Source organism: Vicugna pacos, chromosome 13 (assembly GCF_048564905.1).
Source record: "Vicugna pacos chromosome 13, VicPac4, whole genome shotgun sequence".
NCBI classification, from domain to species: domain Eukaryota; kingdom Metazoa; phylum Chordata; class Mammalia; order Artiodactyla; family Camelidae; genus Vicugna; species Vicugna pacos.
The window spans coordinates 48,218,998-48,241,212 of record NC_132999.1 but is presented as its reverse complement, the minus strand read 5'-3'; the positions used below and the strand labels follow the sequence as shown (position 1 = coordinate 48,241,212).

The following is a 22,215-nucleotide window of genomic DNA, read 5'->3' as shown; positions in this document are numbered from 1 at the left end:
GTGCTAGTTTTCACCTTTAAAATATACTGAGCAATCTCCTAGACACTGTGAAGTGAAAGAATGACTTACTACTTTGGGCTTTTTCCAGGGAGATGTGAAATAGCTCTGGATATGTTAGTACTGTCTGGGGTGTTCGGGCTCCTGACTAACTCCCTCTTGGGGTTTATTTTATTTTGTTTTGTTTTGACTTCCTCTGGGTTTTGACTCCCTTGGGTTTTTGTTTGTTTGTTATCTTGGAGACCCCTCTGCAGTGAAAAAAACATTAATGATGAGTAATGTGGTTTCTCTGTCCTCCCTTAAAACCTTTGTAGAAATGGCCAGAGAAGAGGAAACCATGACTGAAAGGAGCTCTATTTCCACTACCTTTCAATCCCATTTAAAATAGAACATATTCTTCCCTTTTTAATTAACCTTCCCCCTCTACTCCTTACATTTTTTAAAAATACAGTATAGGGCTTCTTTGTTTTGGAGGAAAGAGCCAGAAAGTGAAGCATAAAGGACAGGTAGGGAGCCAAGGATAAAGCTGAAAAAGCATCAGCTTCAGACAGGAACGTGGGAGCAGATCTTTGGAAGTTGCTCCCTAGGGTGGAAGCTGTGCTTCTAAGGCACATTCCATCCAACCCCCAGTGCCTGGATTCTGTCGCTAGTCAGTGGACTGTGACAGACAGTAATGATGCAGAACTCCTGGGCGTATCACTGTGAGAGTTTTGGGAGAGAGTTCAATGTGTTAAAACTATTAGATTGAGGTGTGGGAGCAGTTGCTCTTGTATTTCTATCAGAACTGCTGATACTGCGTTTCTTTTCTCCCTGTAGAGTTAAAATACCTAATCAGCAGGTTTCACTGAGGCAGGTTCTCTCTGCTTGGTAATATGAAGCCAACTTGACTTGAGTTTGACCAGATAGTATTTCTGGAATTTTCTAGTGAACCTGGACATCTAGGAACCCATTTCTTCAACTGTCCTTTCATCCTGAGACAATCTAAGGACAAACTGATACTAACTATAGCAGCTCTCAAGAAGTGAGAATATCCTGAAACATGTCTTTTCTCTCTTAGGCAACAGTTACAACACTCTACAAATCAGCTTGCCAAGGAAACAAATGAATTACTGAAGGAATTAGGGTCCTTGCCCCTTCCTTTATCTACTTCAGAACAGGTTGGTATTTTCTGGGTTTATGGTTTATTTATGTGTTTTTTAATAAGAAAAGTCTTTGTTTTAATGGAAAGGCAGTGTGTGAAACAAAAATAAGTTGGCCTTTGGTGCTAGGTAGACCGTCTCTGAACCTCAGTTTCCTTACCCATAAAATGGATAAGGGTCTGTTGTGACAACAGAAAAGATGTATGTGCCAGACCTTGCAAAGTGCCTGGCGTTTAGTAGGCACTCAGTATGTGGTGCCTGTAGCTATTGTTAGTAATACTATATTAATATGTTAGTAAAATGGGTTTAACTGAAGAAGAATCTCAATGTTTACATCTTATTGGGGTTTGACTAGCAGCTTTATGCTTTTAGGCTTGATCCTAGTTTGTTTTGTATCCAGTATCTATAAGTTTCAAGCAAATGTCTTTTATATTTTGCAGTCACTTTCATGTTCCATCATGAGTCATTTACAGGTCTCAGGTTGAGGAAATGCTCAGGGAAAAAGATTTCTCTTTTCAAGACATTTTCTTCAGTGTTCATTTAAATCCTTTAAAAACACAATTTTTACTGAAATTCATTGTTCTCTTGACGTGTCATGCCTTTTCTCCTCACGTTTCTGAAGTCAGATATGCCTCCTCCAATTGTGGCTTGACTTTTTAACCTATTATTCGTGGTCTGCCTCAAATCCTCTCTCTCAGGACAAAACCCTTCTGCATCTGTCTTAGCCTTTTGTGATTCCATTTCATTTTTAGCTTCTACACCATTTATGGGAACATTTAACTTACATTGCTTTTTATTACTGAATTTTTTTTATGATGATATCCTATCTCTGATTGCTGTAAAGATGAAGCCTACCACTTCCCTATCCCAGGTTGTCTGTGAATTGTGGCTGTTGGAACATAAAATAATTTTAGTGTGTTGTGATCATCATTTTTAAAAAATGAAACAGAGTAGAAATATTAGAGTGTGTAACCATGTAATAAAGGTAAAGGTTGTTACATGAAACTTGTTGCGTACATATATGTATTTTTGGTACTAGGTTAAGATTTCATTCTTATTCTGTCTCCATCAAAAAAAGTTTGAAAATCATCAGTTTAACCCATACCTGGCAAGCTGTTTAATGAAATACATGTTCAGTCTTTGGAGTTTTGCTTCTGCCCCTGCACAAAAGAAAGGAACCAAAACTAGGAGCTTTGTCATCCTGCTACAAAGTGCTAACCTTAATGTAATCCCCTGTGTCTATCCATATATGTGTGTTTTAGTTGCTGCTCATGCTGATATTTCGATTATGGACTGGTTCCCCCTTGCCATCCATTATCTCAAAATTGTTCTCGAATCATCCTTTTCCTCCTCCCAGCTGTGCACTTACGAAATACACACTTGTAGATAGTTTTAGTAGTAATAAAAAGGGAGTCTACGAGTCTGATGTAAACAGTATTGAAAGTACTTAAGTGTTAAATAGTAGCCTAAGCAAGATATCAATAGAAAGTTAAATATGCTACAAAAATAAAAAAGATCTAATGTATTCCAAAATCAAATAAAAGTTATTTTTGGACTATGCATGCTATTCTTCCCTGCCATTATCTTGGACCATTAAGAGCACGAAATGGATCCACAAACATTTTCTCTCTGGTGAAATACAAATCCTTGATTCCCTTCCTTCTTTTGTGCTGAATATTCTTTTCCCTTTTGATTCTTTCTTTATCTAATTAATCTTAGCCCTTACACTTTCAGCTATTTTTCATACTTATGTACTATCATCAGTGATCTTCTAATTGCCAAATCCAGTGGCCTTTTTGAGTTTTTATTCACCTTTCTTTGTTTCAGTTGATCCTCTTGCCCATTCTGTCTTCACTGAAACTTTCTTCTTTCCATGATCTCCTTTTCTTCTGTCCCCCAACTCCGGTGATCCCTTTCTAGCCTATTTTCTCTTCCCCCAGGTTGAGTCTCAGCCTCTTCTCTGACTTTATCTTCCTAGAAGTGGGTGTGCCCCCAAGGCTCTGCCATTAACTGTCTAATTTTATTACTCTGTGCTTCCCCCCTTAGGAGTCTTCTACTTTTATGAGCTCCCTGTCTCCTTTATGAACATGATCCCCAGATCTTTTTCCCAGCCCTGCCCCCTAAGCCTCTAAGTATATGGCCCATATTCCCAATTCCTGTTCTGACATCTCTTCCTGAATATACTACCTTCATGTAAAATTTAATGTGTTTTCTTATACTGAATTCCTTCTGTTTTACCCAAATCCCTTTACTAAGCTGAATGACAGTGTGTATTGTTATAAAAAGGTTTGTGCCTTTTGATCTAATATTCCCACTCATGCAAATTTGTCCTGAGGGAAAAAAGTTCTAAGATTAAAAAAAAACAACTATATACCCTGGAGCCAAATTTCCTGGATTTAAATTCTACCCCTGCCAATTACTGTGTGATCCTAGGCAAATTACTTAACCTCTCTGTGCCTTGTTGTTCTGATTTGTAAAATAGGGACTGTAATAGTACCTAATTTATAGGTTGATACATGGATTAAATGAGTTAAAGTACTTAACAACAGTACTGGTACGTGATAGGCACTGTATAAATATTAGCTGTTACAATGGGACTCACTTTAGGCTTTATTTAGAATAGTTAAAATGAAACAGTCTGGAAGGAATGTTTACATAAAATTTACTAGATCAACTTGATGGAATATTATATAACAAAGACCATAATTGTGAAGAGTATGCTAACATGGAAAAGGTTAATGATATACTTAAAAGATAGTATTATTGGATAGTGAGATTGGGGAATGATGGCTTTTTTCCCCTTATTGTTATAATGTTTATGTAAAAATAAAAATCCCAGAAAAAAGGATAAATTCCTCATCTAAATTTGCTTTCAATATTACCGTCACTCTTCCAAGTGTAACTTTATTCCCCTTTTCCCACAGCCAGTCATAAAATGTTTCGTAGATTCATATCTTGGTGTTCTCATTACTGATACCATGTCTTGCTAACCTTAAGCTTAGATTATTGCAGTCATCTTTTTGACTTGCTTCTTTTTCCCATTCCATTGTGTCCACCATCACAGACTAATTTTTCTAAGTTATCATTTTGTATCTGTCATGTTCCTTACACAGAAATCTTTGTTGTTCTTTGTTCTTTGGAGGTTGAATCCCAAACTCATTAGCTTGGCATGTAAAACCTGCTGTGGCCAGCCCCTTCCCTGCTTTTCCAATTTTATCTTTTAGCTATTCTCATGAAAAAGCCTTTGGTTCCAGCCAAACTATCTTTTTCTAGATCCTCTGCTTATTCACACCTTATTTTTCCTTCAGTGTCTACTTCCTCTTGAGGCTTTTTGACTACTTGGGTTCTTACTGATTGTACTTGCCCCTGCACTCCTATAGTAATTGAATATAGCAATTACTTGTATTGATTTGTGGCTTGTATATCTAAATTCGTTATCTAAAGATAGATTGTAAGCTGTTTGAGGTCGTAAGTTTTAACTTCTGTGTTCTCAGCACCCAGCAAGTACTCTCAGTCTGTGTTTTTTGAGATGTAGTACCAGTAAGCTTAGTAAAGATAGCCTGTAACTCTACAAAGCAGTTTTCAGGGTCTCAAAGATTTTGAACCTCACTCCAATGTGAAAGAAAATGATCCTATGGTTTTCAGGTAAGATGTGAACTCAGTATAGATGAATACTTTTTTTTTTAACATTTTAGCAAAAAAAAAAAATCTGTTTGGGTCTAGTCTGAGTCCATTAGTGTTTATTTTGTTTTTAGATTCTCCAGGGAACTAAAATTCTGACTGCAATTCTGTCTGAGATTACCTTACAAGGGAAAATTCTGACTTAATCTTATAGTATTATCCAGGGATTTGAGTTAGCAAAGAACAAATTTATTAATTTAAGGAAGAGCCTATTTCATAATAATTTCCCTAGTTGGGGGAATCCTTAGAGTGTATCATTTTGCTTTTAATGGGAATTAAAACCAAATGATTCTGTTTAATACGAAATTTCAAGTTCTTGTTTAATTTCCTTAGCGCCAGCAGAAACTTCAGAAGGAACGTCTCATGAATGACTTCTCCGTGGCCTTAAACAATTTCCAGGCTGTGCAGAGAAGGGTATCTGAAAAGGAAAAGGAGAGTATTGCCAGAGCAAGAGCTGGATCTCGTCTTTCTGTAAGTTTATTCCCAAAAAAAGGCCTCTGCAGATCTCAGGATGTTCTTTCCTAAGTTTTTTTTGGGGGGGAGGTGGGGAACTTTTGTCTGCTTACTATTGCCCCAAATAATAAACATAGACATTAGCTGCTGTGAAAATGTCAGATTGGTACAACTTTAAAACAAAAAGTGTGCATATGGTCAAAGACTAGACAGGAATATGCATGAAGATTAACAGAATTGTGTGTAATTTTTCTTTTTTTCTTTCTTATTATTATATTGATCTTATGTTAAAAACTTGAAAAAAGAATAAACCTGTATGTTAGGATATAGCAGGCTAAGTTATTTGAACTAGCCTTCTCTTTGAAAAGAATTAACAAGTACTAGATTTTAACAAACCAGTTTTTCAAAAGTATCAAAGAGCCATGAAAATATTAAGGTCAAAGTCTAAGAGAAGGTGTGATTCCCATAGGGACAGGCAGAACACTGGAACTACTTTTGCATTGAATGCATTTACTGAGGGCAAACTTGAATTCAGTTTTGATGTCGTCATGGCATGACTGGGGACAAACGTCAAAGCCCAGGGTCCATGCAAGGTGGATAATCTAAAAGAATATGCTCCTAAAGTTAAACTGGACCCTAAAAAACTAAAAGTAAGCCCTCCTTTCCCCTAGCAGACTGCAAAAAGGATTGTATTAACACTGAGTATGGCAGGAGGGCGGGGAAACCCAGACAATAAGTTGTACCACAGAGTAACCTTCAGGCAGATTTACTGCCCAATTTCAACTACCTGAATGGTCCAAAAGCCTTGAGCTTCTAGTAGCCTTGGACTAATAGAGTACCTAGGTGCCAGGCAGAAGCAAAGAAGAATCCTCTCTGTTTGGATACCTTTATCTCAGCCCTAAAAGAATACCTTCAAATATTTTTGAAGTGTAGGGAGCAGCCCAGGGTACATAAATAAATAACCCTGAATAAGAACTAGTAGATACTACAATGAGGTGAAATAGACCTACAAAGACTTCATATATTAGAATTGTAAGACAACTTAGTTATTGTATTTAAAGAAATAGGAGAAAATCTTGGACAGATTTGTGAAAGCAGGAAATACAAAAAGCTTTGGAAAGAGTCAAAAAAATTTTTAGAATTGAAAAATATAATATGTAAATTAAAAACTTCATGAATGTGTGGTTTAACTAGAAAATAGGTCAGGAGATATTATCCAGCATGTAGGACAGGGGTTTAAGAAGTTAAATAGGGAAGAAAAGTTATGAGAAATGGAGAATGAAGTGAAAGGATTTCAAGTAGTTTTTTTGTTTGTTTGTGTTCTTGGTTTTTTGATTTTTGTTTTTTTTTTGTAGTGGGTAGGTAATTAGGTTTTTTCCTTCCTTCCTTTCTTCCATACTGGGGATTGAACCCAGGACCTTATGCATGCTAAGCATGCATTCTACCACTAAGCTATACTCTCCCTACATAAAATAGTTTTAATTGGAATTGGGGAATGAGAATAGAGCAGACATACCTCAGAGGTAATATGTGAAGAGATAATGGCTGGTAATAGTTCAGAACTGATGAAGGACACTAATCTACAGTTTCAAGAAGCCCAATAAATCCCAAGAAGGATAAATAAAAAAACTCTTCCTCTAGGTATATTACAGAGATACATCAAAACACCAAAGACATAGAGAAAATCATAAAAATAGCCAGGGAAACAATAGAATACCTTCAAAGATGCCGTAGAGTGACAGCTGACTTCTCAACATCAGCAGTTGAAGCCAGTTGGTGTTGCCTTTAATGTTATGAAGGATGATAATTGCCTGCCTAGGATTCTAAACCCGGTGAAAATGATATCCAGAAAGAGAGCTAATTAAAGACATTTTCAGTCAAAAGAGAGTTTGCCATCAGCACACCTTACTTAAGAACATTCTAAAGACTATACTTCAGGCAGAAGGAAGCAGATCCCGGATAGTACGTCTGAAAAGCACAAAGGAATGAAGAACAAAGAAAGTGGTAAATATGTGAAAAGACAAATCACAAACAGGGAGAACATATTGGTATATGTACAACTGACAAAGGACTGGTATCCAGAATATATAAAGAATTCTCAGGAATCAATCTGAAAAAGACACAACCCAATAGAATAGTCGTTTCTCAAACTCTTTGATCTCAGGACCCTGTTACACTCTCAAAAATTATTAAGCACCTCAAAGAGCTTTTGTTTGTGTCAGTGATACCTATTGATATATATTGTATTAGAAATTAAAACTGAGAAATTAAAAAACCACTTATTAGTTCTTTTACAAATAATAATGAAACTATTACATAATAACATAAATTTATAAATGAGATTTTAATTAAAACTATCTTCCAAAACAATTAAAAAATTTAGTGAGAAGAATGGCATTGTTTCCATTTTTGCAGATCTTTTTAATATCTGGCTTGACAGAGGGAAGCTAGATTTTCATACCTCCTTCTGTATTCAGTCTGTTGTGATAGGTTGTTTTTTAGTTGAGGTATCTGAAGAAAATCCAGCCTCACAGAGATGTGAAATTGGAAAAGGAAGAAGTATTTTAATTAACCTCTTCAGATCATTGTTGATATTCTTTTTTGATACTACATCAAAACTTGACAAAAGTTAGTTGTATTGTAAAATCTAAAACCATACTAATGACTTTTTCATGCTCTAATACATTAAAATCTGTTGGTCTGTCTTATGCTTTGATTGGATCTTTTATCCGTGCATGATTTTTATAACATCATGTATTTATCATATGGAAAATATTGGTTCCCTTAGTTATGCAAGTCTTTTCAATTTTAATATATTTCATTCTATAATATGAAAAAATCAAATATTATCTTCAGCTTGTTCACAGAAGTCTTTAAATATTGGGAAACTCTCAAGTTTACAAGCAATAGGTACAAGTTTTCCAGAATTCTTTTTTTTTTTTAATTTGAAACCTAGATTTTTATTACTAGCAACAAATACTGTCCTTTATTTTTTTCCTTGAGGTGACAGACTCACATTGTTTATTTTCAAGAACTTGTCTTTCAAATATCCATCTGAGTAACCATGGATTGTTATTCTTTTATGTATGACACATGTATATAAAAGTTTGTGTGTGTGTATATATATGTATATAACATGTGTATATAAACAAATTTTATTAACCTTTATATGCTTCTAGAAGTTTATAAAAGTTTTATGTGTAAGTTAAACCATATTGAATAAGTAAAAATGCTATTCCCTATAAAAAGTAGCTAGTTCACACAGCAACTCAATTGCACATGTGCTTTTCCTGGAGACAGACATTGTATTTCTGTTTGCAATAGAAGTGCTTTATTTATACTTTCCATTTCATCACACAGAATATTAAAAAGATATGTATTGAGATTTAATTAGTTAATAATTTTAATGGCTTCATTAAGGACAAACTGGCTTCCCCCCACCTCCATGTTTGGTGATAAAGGATACAAGAATCCTAGTGCAGTTTGGTGTCACTGCCTTGATTTGTGTTAAAGCGTCAGTAGTAGTTTTATCCACTTTTGTTTTTTTCAACACAGGGAAAAAGGCAAATAACATCTTAGTATTATTTTGAATAATGGTCAAACAAATAGAATGGTACTCAACTTTTTTAGTAGTCATGGAACTGCAGATTAAAACCACAGTGACAGAGGAAAGGGTATAGCTCAGTGGTAGAGTGCCTGCTTAGCATGCGCAAGGTCCTGGGTTCGATCCTCAGTACCTCTATTTAAAAAGGTAATTAATTAAATAAAAAATCTGAAAACCTTTCCCTTCCCTTAGCCCTTTGGAATTCCCCTCTACACACTAGATAGAATGCTATTCCTTTCCCAAATCATTCAGTAAAGCTAACATTTAAAAAAAAATGAGAAACTATTCCATGTCCAAAGGATGGGCAAAATTTTTAAATTCTGTGAACACTGAAGGTTGTTGCTATGGATATGATGCAACAGGAACTTTCCTACCTGGCCGGTGGTAGTATGAATTGGAACAACCTCAGGAAAACATTTTGGCTGTAACTTCAGAACACATGCACACCTTATGACTCAGCAGTTCTACCCTAGAGAACACTGTGTGTTTGTACCAAGATATATGTACAAGCATGTTCATAGAAGCATTATATATAGTAGCTCAAAATTGGAAACATCCATATGTCAATTAACAGAATAGATAAGTACATTGTGCTACTATGATGTACAACAGAGAAAATAAACGAGTTACATTCAGCATCAGGACTGGATCTGGCATAATCTAATGTGATCCCATCAAAGCACGGAAGAATACAAACAGTATAATTCCATCCTTATGGTTATGGGGGGGTGGGGGTGAGGAGGGATAAATCAGGAGTTTGGGTTTTGCAGATACTAACTGCTATATATAAAATAGATAAACAACAAGGTCCTACTGTTTAGCACAGGGAACTGTTTCAATATCTTGTAATAACCTATAATGATAAAGAATGTGAAAAAGAATATATATATAACTGAATCAATATGCTGTACACCAGAAACCAACACAAAATTGTAAATCAACTATACTTCAATAAAAAATTCCATTCATGTAAAGTTCAAAATTGGGAAAAATTATATTAAATAAGCATACATATCACTATTTTAAAAATACCCAAAAAATGACTATCTCAAAGTCAGGATAATGATTACTTTAAAGGAGAGGGAGGGTACAGTTGTAACTGGAGAAGGACACATAGGTAGACTTTAGGACATGAGCAGTGTTTTGTTTCTTGATCTGGGGAAAGGGTAAAAATTTTTAAAAACCCACAATGTTCCTCTGGGTGGGTAGAATTTTTAATTTTTCTTTATTTTGCTTGTCTTTTTAACTATTGCTATTATAAAAAGGGGAGGCTTTTCAAAAATAGGAAAAGATTGCTCCTTTAACACTTTTTCTTAGTTTGTTGTTAAATTACAAAAGTAATGCATACATTAGACTGATTTTTGAAGTTAGTTTGCCACTTTAGTACCTAATATGCTTTAAATGTCCATTTTAAAAAAATCTTCACACATTCTGAAAATTTGTTTCCTTGCAGGTTTTCAACTCTTTTCTTTAATCCACCTCCCTCCAAATTTTAAAATAGATTATCATTATTATTTTTATTCCTATCTCCTACCCATGTTCTCTCCACCCTATTTTGTATGGTTTCTGTTCTGAACCCAAATTGGAATGCAGATTTGCTTTCAACTACTTTACACCTGTTTCCTAGTCGAGACATTGCCAGAGCCCTGTGTCATCTTACAGATCTTGTTGGAGCCACGGGATATTGCCTCTTTATACTGTAGCTAAAGGAAGCCAGTGTGTGTGTGTGTGTGTGTGTGTGTGTGTGTGTGTGTGTGTGTGTGTGTGTGTGTGTGTGTGTGTGTGTGTGTGTGTGTGTGTGTGTGTGTGTGTAAGCCAGTGTGTGTGTGTGTAAGCCAGTGTGTGTGTAAGCCAGTGTGTGTGTGTGTGTGTAGATCTTGTTGGAGCCACGGGATATTGCCTCTTTATACTGTAGCTAAAGGAAGCCAGTGTGTGTGTGTGTGTGTGTGTGTGTGTGTGTAAGCCAGTGTGTGTGTGTGTAAGCCAGTGTGTGTGTGTGTAAGCCAGTGTGTGTGTAAGCCAGTGTGTGTGTGTGTGTGTAGATCTTGTTGGAGCCACGGGATATTGCCTCTTTATACTGTAGCTAAAGGAAGCCAGTGTGTGTGTGTGTGTGTGTGTGTGTGTAAGCCAGTGTGTGTGTGTGTGACATGTTTCTGGATAACAGCAGCAATAATGCCATCTGCTTTCCAGGCGGAGGAGAGGCAACGAGAGGAACAGCTGGTCTCATTTGACAGGTAAAGGAGTTATTCTGAGGTGGACGGTTGAGATGGGATTTTATACTTTATACTTACTTTTAATTTTAAAAATCAATTAAAAAGGGGGGGGAGGAAAAATAAAGGCAGCCATGGGGTAGGTAACTCATAATCCACCAAATAAAAAAGTCAAAACTGTGGGCTTTTCTAAGATCTTTGAATTGTGGAAGGAATAATTTCAAGGTGAATAAGACACTTTCAAGAAATCTCTGATGTCTATGTATTGGAGAGAGTTTGGCTCAGTAGGAATAAGTATAAACCCTCTAATCTACAGATTAGGAGGCCTAAATAACTTTTCTTGTAATTCAGATTTAAGTTCTTCAAACTTCTTGGGTCTCTATTTACTAATCTCTAAAGTGCAGGCAACCTATCCTTCTAGGAGTATTAGAAGAAAATCAAACAATTTGTAGCTGAACTCCATCTACCTTCTTAACTTCTCCAAACTGAATTAACTAATTCCACAGAAATGTATTGATGGTATTAATTCAGAATGTAAAATGTTTCACTATAGATATGTATATATCTCCCCCTACTATACTATGAGCACCTCAAAGGCCAGGGGTACTTACTCATTTTTGTATCTCCAGCACATGGAGGAAGTTCTTTAAATATTGTGGAGATGGTGTGTGATTTATGTATACTGTTGGAAAAATGCTTAATACTGGATTTTCAAAGTATTTTATCATATGCCTTTTCTTCTACATATGGTATCTGAAAAGAAGAATTATAACATTTCATTAGCTTTTTACTTTGGTTTTCTTTTAAGAGACATTTGACCTGAAGTATAACCTCAAGGAGGTTCCTAAAAACCAGGAGATGTCATTCTGTTGGACTAATTGGCAAAGCACTGACAGGTCACTTAGCTTGCTCTCTCCACCCATTTGGTACCCAAGATACCAACACAGCTTACACTTTGAGAGGGCCCTGGAAGAGAATGTGCCTGTATACTCTGCTGACTTCAAATCTCTGCCCGCTTCTTGTCTAGCAAGTCCTTGTAGGATTGCAGAGTGTGCCCTGAATGGAAACAGGATGGAGTCCCAACTCTCATAATTCTGCTTCCTCTCAGTTTTGCCCATGAAAGCTGAGACTTTGTTTTCTTGGTGTTACCAGCTCTTTGCCTCTGGGTATGGAAATGTGGGTCTCAGGAACTTGTATTGATACCAGAAGAGTTGGAGCTCTGGTAATGTCTTTGGATGAGCTCTGCTGGCAGTAGAGATGTTGCAGATGTGTGTTACATGCACCTTAGAGAGGAGGAATCAATTAATGTGCTTGTCTCCCTGCAGCCATGAGGAGTGGAACCAGATGCAGAGCCAGGAGGATGAAGTGGCCATCACGGAACAGGATCTGGAACTTATTAAAGAGAGGGAAACGGCAATTCGGCAGCTGGAGGTGAGAGCCAGGTCATGTTTTTTTCGTTCGACTCAGTGTATCCACACTCTCTAATCCACCTGGTTTTTCTCTCAGTGATTATGAAAAAGGATGAAATGACTTGTGTGGTTTGCATATTATGTCTCAATGTAATCGTAGTAAATTTTAGCTACTCTTATGATGGTATTGGCCATGGTGCCTGAGAATACCTGAATCCTTTCCTCAATTGCCAAATCTTATGTGGTCTCCATGAGAATATGCATAGAGAACAGTGCAAAGCAAACAAATACTTTCTTGCTCATTAAGACTTTGTCTCCAAACCTCTAGGTTAGGTAGGGCTCTATGGAGTGCCCTTTGCTTAGTCTGAATAGCCCAGAATAAAGGCAGGCCAAAAGATTTTCTCCATTCATGTGCACCCCAAAGTCTGCTCCCAAGCTGTGGATATCACTTCAGTGGGTCAGAGAAATAGGAACAGTTTTTAAGGTGGGGGCTGAGGGAGAGGTCTCGAGCCCTTTCTTACCTGAGCTTCCAAATTTAATATTGCACCGTGACCAGTAAAATATCCTTAAACCTGAGAACTGTTCTCCTCCATGGAGACAGAAGACTGTCATCCCTGGGGGCAGTGGGGAGAGGAGGGTTGTAGAGAGGAGAAGCTTTGGGCTTCTCCTTGACCTTCATCTGAATCCTGAATGAACTTTAGAATCACTTGGAGATTTTCTTTTTAATGCCCCAGCTGTCCTCCTCCACCCACCAATGATTAGTTTGGACTATGTGATTTTTCTATTTTTCTCAGTTAAAAATGGGCAGACATCCACAAGAGGCCCTGGGCATGGGCATTTTTTTTTAAACAAATTTCCCAGGTGATTACAATGTGCAGTCAAGCATGAGATCTGCTGCCCTAGAGCCCACCAGTGTCTGTTTTTAGATGGGACAGTTCATTCTCAAGTTTGATTATTTTACTGCCTTCAAAGATGTCATGTCTTTTCTCTTTTTCACCTATTGCTATTAATCATCGACTTGGTCCTTTAACATCAGAAATACTGTTATAGCAGGGAGTGGAGTGAGACATATGGAGCTAAGGAAAAGTCTGTGAGGTAGTGGATGTCAGGAAAGTAATGGGTGTTCACATTTAACAGAACTAAGGCCAGGTTCCTTGGCCAGGACAGGATTTTCATATCCAATCATTTCCTACATCTAACAAACCAACCCTGTTCTATAGGCAAAACAACACACTCCTGTGTGTCTCTTCTACTCTCACACTGCACTTCTGACACGTCTAGCCGCCAAATGTGTGGGTTTTTTCCACATCGAGCAGTTCTGCCACACCATCTGGATATCCCACAATTTAGCTCAGTTCTCACACTGTCTCCCTGGAGTTAGTTATCATGAGATTCCACAGGATAAGTTTCAATCCCTCGAGACTGGCCCCCTCCCCACCACTTCAGATGCCAGTCTCAGGTAGTCACCTGTGCTTCTGACTAACAGGCTATAAATTGGAGGTTCTCATGACCCCCTCCTTGGGTTTGATTAATTTGCTAGAGTGGCTCACAGAAAGGAAAATAGTTTACTCACTGGATTACCAGTTTATTATAAAAGGATACAACCCAGGAACAGCCAGATGGAAGAGATGCATAGGGCAAGGTATGTGGGAAGGTGTGCAGAGCTCCCATGCCCTCTGCAGCCAAGCTCTCTGAACCCGTCATTCAGGGTTTTTATGGAACCTTTGTTACATGAGCACGATTGATTAAATCATTGACTATCTGTGACTGGTTTAGCTTCTCTCCTCCCCAGAGGTTAGGGTTGGAGCTGAAAGTTCCAAATGTGTAATCATATGGTTGGTTTCCCTGGCAACCAGCCCCTATCCTTAGGGGTTTTCCAAAAATCAAGTCATTAACACAAACCCAGAAGTGGTTGAATGTAGCTTGTTATGAATAACAAAAGACATCTTTATCTCTTTTGTCACTTAGAAAATTTCAAGGGTTTTAGGAGCTCTGTACTAGGAATGGGACAAAGGCCAAATATGTATTTCTTATTATGAATCACGTATGACACCTGTGTTATAGCCAAGCGGGGCTGTTTGCTCTTTAACCCAGTTAACCTTTCTTTTTATATGGCTTCTCTTTTGCTTGAAGCACAACTCAAGTCCTGTCTCCTCTGCCATAGTCTTCCTCCTCTGCTCAACATTTATTAGTCATTTGCCGTATAACCCCCTTTCTTCGTATTTATCTTATTGTGTACTGATCCCTCTACCCCTCAGTTAGCTATCAGGCCCTTTTATATTCAGAGCAACTAGCAGATTGTCCCAACTAAGTAGACTCCTAGTGAGTAATTGAGGTGCTGGCAAGAATCATTCTTGCCAAGTTATAACTAGGAAGTCACTGCTTTGAAGGCGTCATTTTTTATTGTACTCTGAGAGGCAGTGCATTGCATTTGAAAGAACATGGTCTTTGGGGGTATAATCCTGGCTGCAGTGCTTAGTTTCCTCACTGATCAGCTGTGTGACAAGTTACAAAACCTCTCTGAGCCTCATTATCCTCAGAGATACTTATTTCATAGAGTTACTGAATGATTCATTCAAGTGTCAAGGAGGCATAATGAAACGTAACATAATGAAAACACCATGAACTTTTAATGTTCAGTTTTGCCACTTGCTAGCTGTGAGACCTTGAGATAAATCATTAAACCTCTTTGAGCCTTGGTTTTCTCTTCTGTAGAGTGGGGATAATGCATGTCTCAGTGGGTTGTCATGAGGACCAGTTAAGTAATAGCTATCATGAAGAATTTATTGCACAGTTCTAAGAACTTTGAACATATTAATTTATTTAGTACTTCTGAAAACCCTATGCTCTGGATACTCTCATTGTCCACATTTTAGAGGGGAGGTCCAGAGAAGTTCTTAATTTAAGATTGTACAAGACTGGAGGATTAACAGTCCTCTGTAGGTGACGGCCAGGCTCTAAGAGCCTGTGCTTTTAATTACTTACCTGGGATAGTACTTGGTATATAGTAGTCATTTAGTAAGTGTTAATAATTATCTTTATTTTCACTTCCTATTTGCAGAGAAAGGATGATTTATAAGTTTTTAAAACACATGTGTTATGTTAGTAGCCAAAACTTCAGACAAATAGAGGAAATGAATCTTCTAACATGTTGCTTACTGTTAATTGTTTTTTTGTGTGTTCCTTAGGCTGACATTTTGGATGTCAATCAGATATTTAAAGATTTGGCCATGATGATCCATGATCAAGGTGATCTAATTGGTACGTATTGTTGAACATTAAGGTGAGTTGATAGTATTTGTGGGCAAAGAAGTTAGTAAGATGTGTCTTAGGAATTTAGGAATACCATTTTTAAATTATTAAATTCATTTTCTTAGCAATTTTTCTGTGTTCTCAAATGTGGAGTTTAAATGAGGCTTCCATGATAAAAGGGAACCCTCCTACACTATTGGTGGGAATGTAAATTGGTGCAGCCACTATGGAAAACAGTATGGAGATTCCTTAAAAAACTAAAAACAGAGTTACCACATGATCCAGCATTCTCACTCCTGGGCATATATCTGGAGAAAATTCTAATTCAAAAAGATATATGCACCCCCATGTTCATAGCAGCACTATTTACAATAGCCAAGACATGGAAGCAACCTAAATGTCCATCGACAGACAAATGGATAAAGAAGATATGGTACACACACACACACACACACACACACACACACACACACACACACAAAATGGAGTACTACTCAGCCATTAAAAAAGAATGAAATAATGCCATTAGCAGCAACATGGATGGACCTAGAGATTATCAGATTATCATACTAAGTAAAGTAAGTCAGATAGAGAAAGACAAATATCATATGATATCACTTTTATGTGGAATCTAAAAAATGATACAAATGAACTTATTTACAAAACAGAAAGAGACTCACAGACATAGAAAACAAACTTTTGGTTACCAAAGAGGAAAGCGTTGGGGGTGATAAGTTAGGAGTTTGGGATTAGCAGATACAAACTACTATATGTAAAACAAATAAACAAGGATCTACTGTAGAGACAGGGAACTATATTCAATATCTTGTAATAAACTATTATTGGAATAGTTTGGAAACTAATGGAAAAGAATCTGAAAAAATGAGGTTTCCATGAATAGTCAGCTCCATTCAGTTGCTAGCCTCTTGGCAAGTCTTTGGCTGTTTAGGGAAATAGCTGTCAGCTTTCCAGATTTTATCTCCAGAAACTTGCACAATTATGGGATTAGTAAGTCTTTTTTTTAAGCTTTTTATTTGGAAATAATTTCAAGTTTATAAAAAGTTGCAACAATGAAAATAATAAGGAATTCCTTAGTAACCTTTACCCTGATTTACCCCTGTTAACATTCTACCACATTTGTTTTTTATTTGTGCTCACTCTTTCTCTCTCTCTATGTATATACCTGATTTTTTCTGAACCATTTGTGGGTGAGTTGCATACTTTGTAACCCTCTACCCGTAAACACTTCAGTGTTTGTTTCCAAAGAATAGGGCTATTCTCTTACGGGGTTAGTAAATTTTGATTTCATGGCTGGATAGTTGGAATGGTGGTGGTGCAACCAGGACCCATAGCATCAGAATTCTATTCAGTTTGCAGTCTTGAAACATCTAAGTGTGGTAAAACATCCACTTCCCTTCTTTTTTTGCAGACAGCATAGAAGCCAATGTGGAAAGCTCAGAGGTGCATGTAGAAAGAGCCACTGATCAATTACAGCGAGCCGCTTACTATCAGGTAAAAGCAGGTACCAAAGAAAGTCACCCTGTGCTGCAGACTTTACAGGCCGTCAGAGTACACTGACACATTGAGAACAGCTGCAGCCTTTTGCTCTGGCTTAAGCTGGAGGCAGGTAGTCATAATTGCAGTCCCAGTTCCATTTTTAGTATTTTCCTTTGCAGAGAGATCTGCAAAAAGGCATCAGACCTTGAATAAACTGACATAAAAAAGCCTCTTAGCGACAAAGCTAATTCAGTAAGCTAGCATGATACCTAATCTGGTATAAGGCTAATTTTATAACCTAGACAGCTAAAATTTATTTTAATTAGGATAGTAATAGGAACAAAGTAGAACTTTGCAGATACTTTATGTTGACTGTTGCCACAGAGGATGGACACAGAAACAACTCTGACTGCTGTTTATCCATGAATTAATAGGGGCTTATAATTTGAGGGTTATTTCTCTGTGAGTAAATAGGGTTTAATTGTTCTACTTACTGTAAAGTGATATTTTTCTACATATCAGTTGAAACTCAGGTTTTATGACTTTTATCTGGGTTTTTATCCCAGTGTACAAATATTGTGAATGAAGTCCTTCTCATTCTCCTCAATTTGGTGTTATATGGGTTTTTAGAAATAAATAGCATTCAGTCATTTACCATGCTTCTAAGTTAGCTGCATTTTACCTGGGAATGTTCTTAAAGGAATTTGTGTTTAATAATAGTGTTTCTTTTTAAAAACTGGGTGATGACTTTAGTATTCAACAGCAAAGGAGCAATTAAGTAAATTATATATATCCACTCAGTGTTGTGTTATGTGGGAATTAAAAGAGATGTTTATGAAGAGTTTATAAAAACAAAATTTTTATGGTAAAAGTTAAGTGAGCAAAACATCATACAGAAGGAAATACAAAAATGTCAGCAGTTTTATCTGTAGGTGATAATTTTCTCTTCTGTTTGCCTGTATTTTTTACAGTAAACATAATATTTTATAATAGGTATAAAACCTTTATTAAAATACACATGTACAAATAACTTATTTTGTTGCAAATAATGCCTATAAATAGTTCTTTGCAAAATTGGATTTGGGAGCCTGGAATTAGAACTTGTGCTGCTGCGTAGCCTAGTAACTTCAGATTTTGGGATGGTCTCCACATAGTCGTGGATCGAGTTGATTCTGAATTACCAGGAGGCAGATTTATGAAGCACTCTTGGAGCCTTAGCTATACATTTTTTTTAACTTGTTTCATGAATGTCTTCTTTACATATTTCTCTCCTCAGAAGAAATCTCGGAAGAAGATCTGTATCCTGGTGCTTGTCCTGTCAGTGATTATTGTAATCTTGGGACTTACTTTGTGGCTAGTTAATAAATGAAGTCATTGCCTCAGAGCCTTCTCCCGCTGAGCTGTTTTCCAGGGCAAGTGCTTATTGGAATCTTGCCAGAACAAACTGATCACAAGAAGAGAGAATACACCAGAACGTCCTGTAACAATTAGGTAGAAACTAACTACTAACTAGTCCTTGGAATTAGTGACCTGTGGGGACAGTATTTATCAATTAATGTATACATTTTATTGATTTCTCAAATTAAGAATTAATTTATGTGGATTTTGCTTCCTCTTGTATTCTGATTGCCTTTATCCCAAGTGTTTATTGAAAATTCCATTCTAGATATTCTTGTTTTGGCAGGTGACACTACAGTCTTGTAATATTGTCTTTTTATGTGTATACAGGATTTACCTTTTTACTAGCAACTGAAATAGAATGACTTTCTGGCACCCAGCACATTGGAGTTTGTCAGAAACTGTATAAAAAGCCAGCAATTTTTATTATTTAACATTTCAATTTGAATTTCTAGGAAGCCTGTTCCCTATCTACTTTGAAAGATTTTGGCAATGTATTTAACTAGAGAGTATAAAATTGCACATGTGATCCAGATTAAATGCAAAGTAACCAGGTGAGCTGACCAGTTGTTGGCGTACATGTTAATCTGGCTTTAAAGTTTATTATCTGCTAGTGTCATCTACCGCAGTTCATCTATATAGACACTAAACCATCTTGTTTACCTTTTGAAGAGGTTAATTTAATTAACATTACTCTACTCTGTGGGGTCCCTCTCCCACATACCTGTATAGAAGGGGAGAATTAGACAAAGCATGCTTTTGGGAAGCAAATAGAAATTGTTTGGAATGATTTAATCTTTTTGATGTTGTTGCTCAGTTATGGTTCTACATTCCTGCTGAATGATGAATGTTGCTGTCAAAGGCTGCCCCCTACCCTGATAAAGGTTGCTGGGCATTTGATGGCAGGAAGATTTTAAAAGCTAGACTGAAGTTGGTTTAAAATTTAGTCCTGTGAACCTGGCAATAAAGCAAAGCAGAGGTTCTTTTTTGTAAATAATACTTGTTTGAAATAGTGATGTTAGACGTACCCTAATTTATGAATAAGAGGTTAATCTCTTCACACATAGTTTTAGACAAAAAATGTTTCAATAAAAGGTTGTTGTCTTGTAATATAAATGTTGTCCACTCCCCTTTTTCACAGGTCTAGAGGAGTTAAAGGGAATGTAATTTCTTTACGCTCTCATATAAACGTGAATTGGGCCAACAATTTCAGTTCATCCTTCAGTGAATTAGAGGATTTGGCTACCCTGGATATATTTATATTTATTTCTTCCACTCCTTTTAACGTTACTTAATCTCCTTTTACTAAACTAATGTGAACAGCAGGGAAACAAGGACTAAATGCGTAAGTTTCTTTGCACTCTTGCATCATTCCACCCACTTAATACAAATAAACATTTTAAAAGCTTTTGTAGTAAGTTTTTATGAGTTAACATCCTAATGCAGTAGATATTGGGTAATGTGCTGCCAGAGAAAAATGGAGACCTGCAAGAAGACTGGAGATCAGGTGAGGATTGGTTTGGGAGTGGATAGGTGCTGCAGTAGTCCTTTCCTTGAAGAACAGGAAGGAGCTATTGGGGTGTCACAGTGGCCCAAGCAGCAGCTTCAGAGCTAATTCCTTGGTTCTACAATCGCTGCCCCTTCAGTTCCGAATTACAGCTGGACCTGAATACATCATTTATAACATTCCAGGCTAGAAAAAAGTCTTCATTGTAAAAAAACTATTTCAGTTTGGGTGAAGTGAAGCCACATAGTTCTGTTCTATACTATTGTGTAATCCAGTGATGGTGGTAATAGTAGTAATGAGTAGCAAATATGACCTTGGCCTAGAATTTGAATGGCCTAGAATTTGTAGTAGTGCCCAAGAGGTTCTGCTAAGTGGTCCTAATAAACCTGTTCACAGAATCCCTCTTATTTGTGCTGTGTCCACCTTTAGGGGCACTGTGGTTTAGAGCAGTGGTTCTTAGCCATGGCTTCACACTAGAAACTAAAAAAATACTGATACCTAGGTGCCCCTGCCACAAGATTCTAATTTAGTTAGTTTGGATTATAGCCTGGGTATAGGGACTTTTAAAAGCTCCAGTTAATTCTCATGTGTAACCATGGTTGAAAACCATTGGTTTGGAGGTCAAAAAACTAGACTTGGGTATAGAAGGCCTGGAGAATCTTAGTTCTGTCATTAACTTGCTGTAGGTGTTTGGACAAGTTATTTAACCCACAGGCCCCAAGTTTTCTCAATAGCTCTCTTATCGGTATAAAATTCTCTGACTATAAGGATCACAGGGGTTTGGTCTGAACATAAAAATTCTATATTCCTTTCCTTTTCTCTTTCCCCCTTTCTCCTTCCTTTATGGAATATTCTCTCTTCAAGTGAATTAAAACAGTAATACTGTCATATAGGGTAAAGTAGAAATGTCACGCTGGTCACTTCCTCTGGGAATGTTCCAGAACAAGAACTTGCTAACTGCTAGACTGATGCTCCCTAGGAAGGTTTTGTTTTGTTTTGCTAAAGTGTGGTGAAACACTGCCTCATAACATTGGACAAAAATATCAAAATGAAATTACACTTCAGTCAGTGCAAAGTAAAACACCCCGAGCCTCCTCCATTCAGTCCCTTCTTGCTCTCTGTTCAGAGACAGTCCTCAGTCATGGGGATGAAGCTTTTGATTTTAGTCACTAAATGCAGACCAGAACCCAACTCAGATTTCGTTCTATTCTGATTCCTAGGGCTAGGAATGACCTGCTTTTCTAAGTATGTTTAGCGTATCCCTAGGTTTCAAATGATTTTTTAGTATTGCTTTCCAGCACTGTGAAATACAACTACTTTAGAATCTCCATTTAGCCAAGAAATAGCTTGAAAAGTTTTGATTCCAACCCTTGATCCTGTTTTTAGGCCAACTGAGTAGTTCATTTTTAATATTTATCCAAAATGAAATTTGGTTGACAATATAGTACTTAAATTTTTACAAGATAAACTTGAAAAAGTAGGATTTCTAATGTGACTCTGATTAAGGACTAAGTTTTTACAGTCCATGTAGAAATGAGAACAATAATGTAGTTGGCTTTTTAAAGTACCGCTTTGAATCTGAGCTAAGGGCCTTCTGACTTTTTAAAGATTATAAAAATGAAAAGGTGGTGATGTTAGATGGCAGCCTTCATTTTTAAATCTCCTTAGTTTGCAAAGTAAAAGTTGACACCCCTATATTATTTTTTTTTCCTGGTCTATGATATCTCTAATGTCTGAACCACTCATCTAGACTAGTTCCATCACTTTACAACTGAAGAAGCTGAGGCCAGGAATGGCAGTCTACTACTACAGGAATTTAAAGGCTTGAGGAAGTGCTCTGCATGTGAATGGTCATTTGTTGGGTAATATTGGAGTCCTTACTACAAGCAACTTACTACACTAAATGTTTTACTTTTTACATTTATTTTCTTACACCCACAAAACCGTCTAGGAGATGTATTTTTCTTGTCCTGTTTTTATGGATTAGGAAACTGAGGCATAGTAAATAAGTGACGAGGCCAAGGGCACACAGTTTAGGAGCAGCAGATCCAGGATTTGATCTCAAGCA

The 22,215-nt window shown here is 36.9% G+C and overlaps 1 protein-coding gene and 1 long non-coding RNA gene across 2 annotated transcripts in view; one reads left to right on the top strand and one right to left on the bottom strand.

Annotated features, from left to right (window-relative positions):
* Positions 1-20,048, top strand: part of STX12 (syntaxin 12) — a 33,175-nt gene extending 13,127 nt beyond the window's left edge. Inside the window, exons 3-9 of the mRNA XM_006196855.4 lie at positions 1,055-1,154; positions 5,151-5,288; positions 11,065-11,108; positions 12,410-12,515; positions 15,682-15,754; positions 17,175-17,257; positions 18,519-20,048. Coding sequence (XP_006196917.1) covers positions 1,055-1,154; positions 5,151-5,288; positions 11,065-11,108; positions 12,410-12,515; positions 15,682-15,754; positions 17,175-17,257; positions 18,519-18,611 — 637 coding nt within the window. The 3' untranslated portion in view covers positions 18,612-20,048. The remainder of the gene's footprint in view (positions 1-1,054; positions 1,155-5,150; positions 5,289-11,064; positions 11,109-12,409; positions 12,516-15,681; positions 15,755-17,174; positions 17,258-18,518) is intronic.
* The window catches only part of LOC140700746 (uncharacterized), a 20,272-nt gene continuing 2,916 nt past the window's right edge, over positions 4,860-22,215 (bottom strand). Inside the window, exons 2-3 of the long non-coding RNA XR_012079365.1 lie at positions 11,696-11,837; positions 4,860-5,235 (exon numbers count right to left, since the gene is read on the bottom strand). This is a non-coding gene — a long non-coding RNA (uncharacterized lncRNA). The remainder of the gene's footprint in view (positions 5,236-11,695; positions 11,838-22,215) is intronic.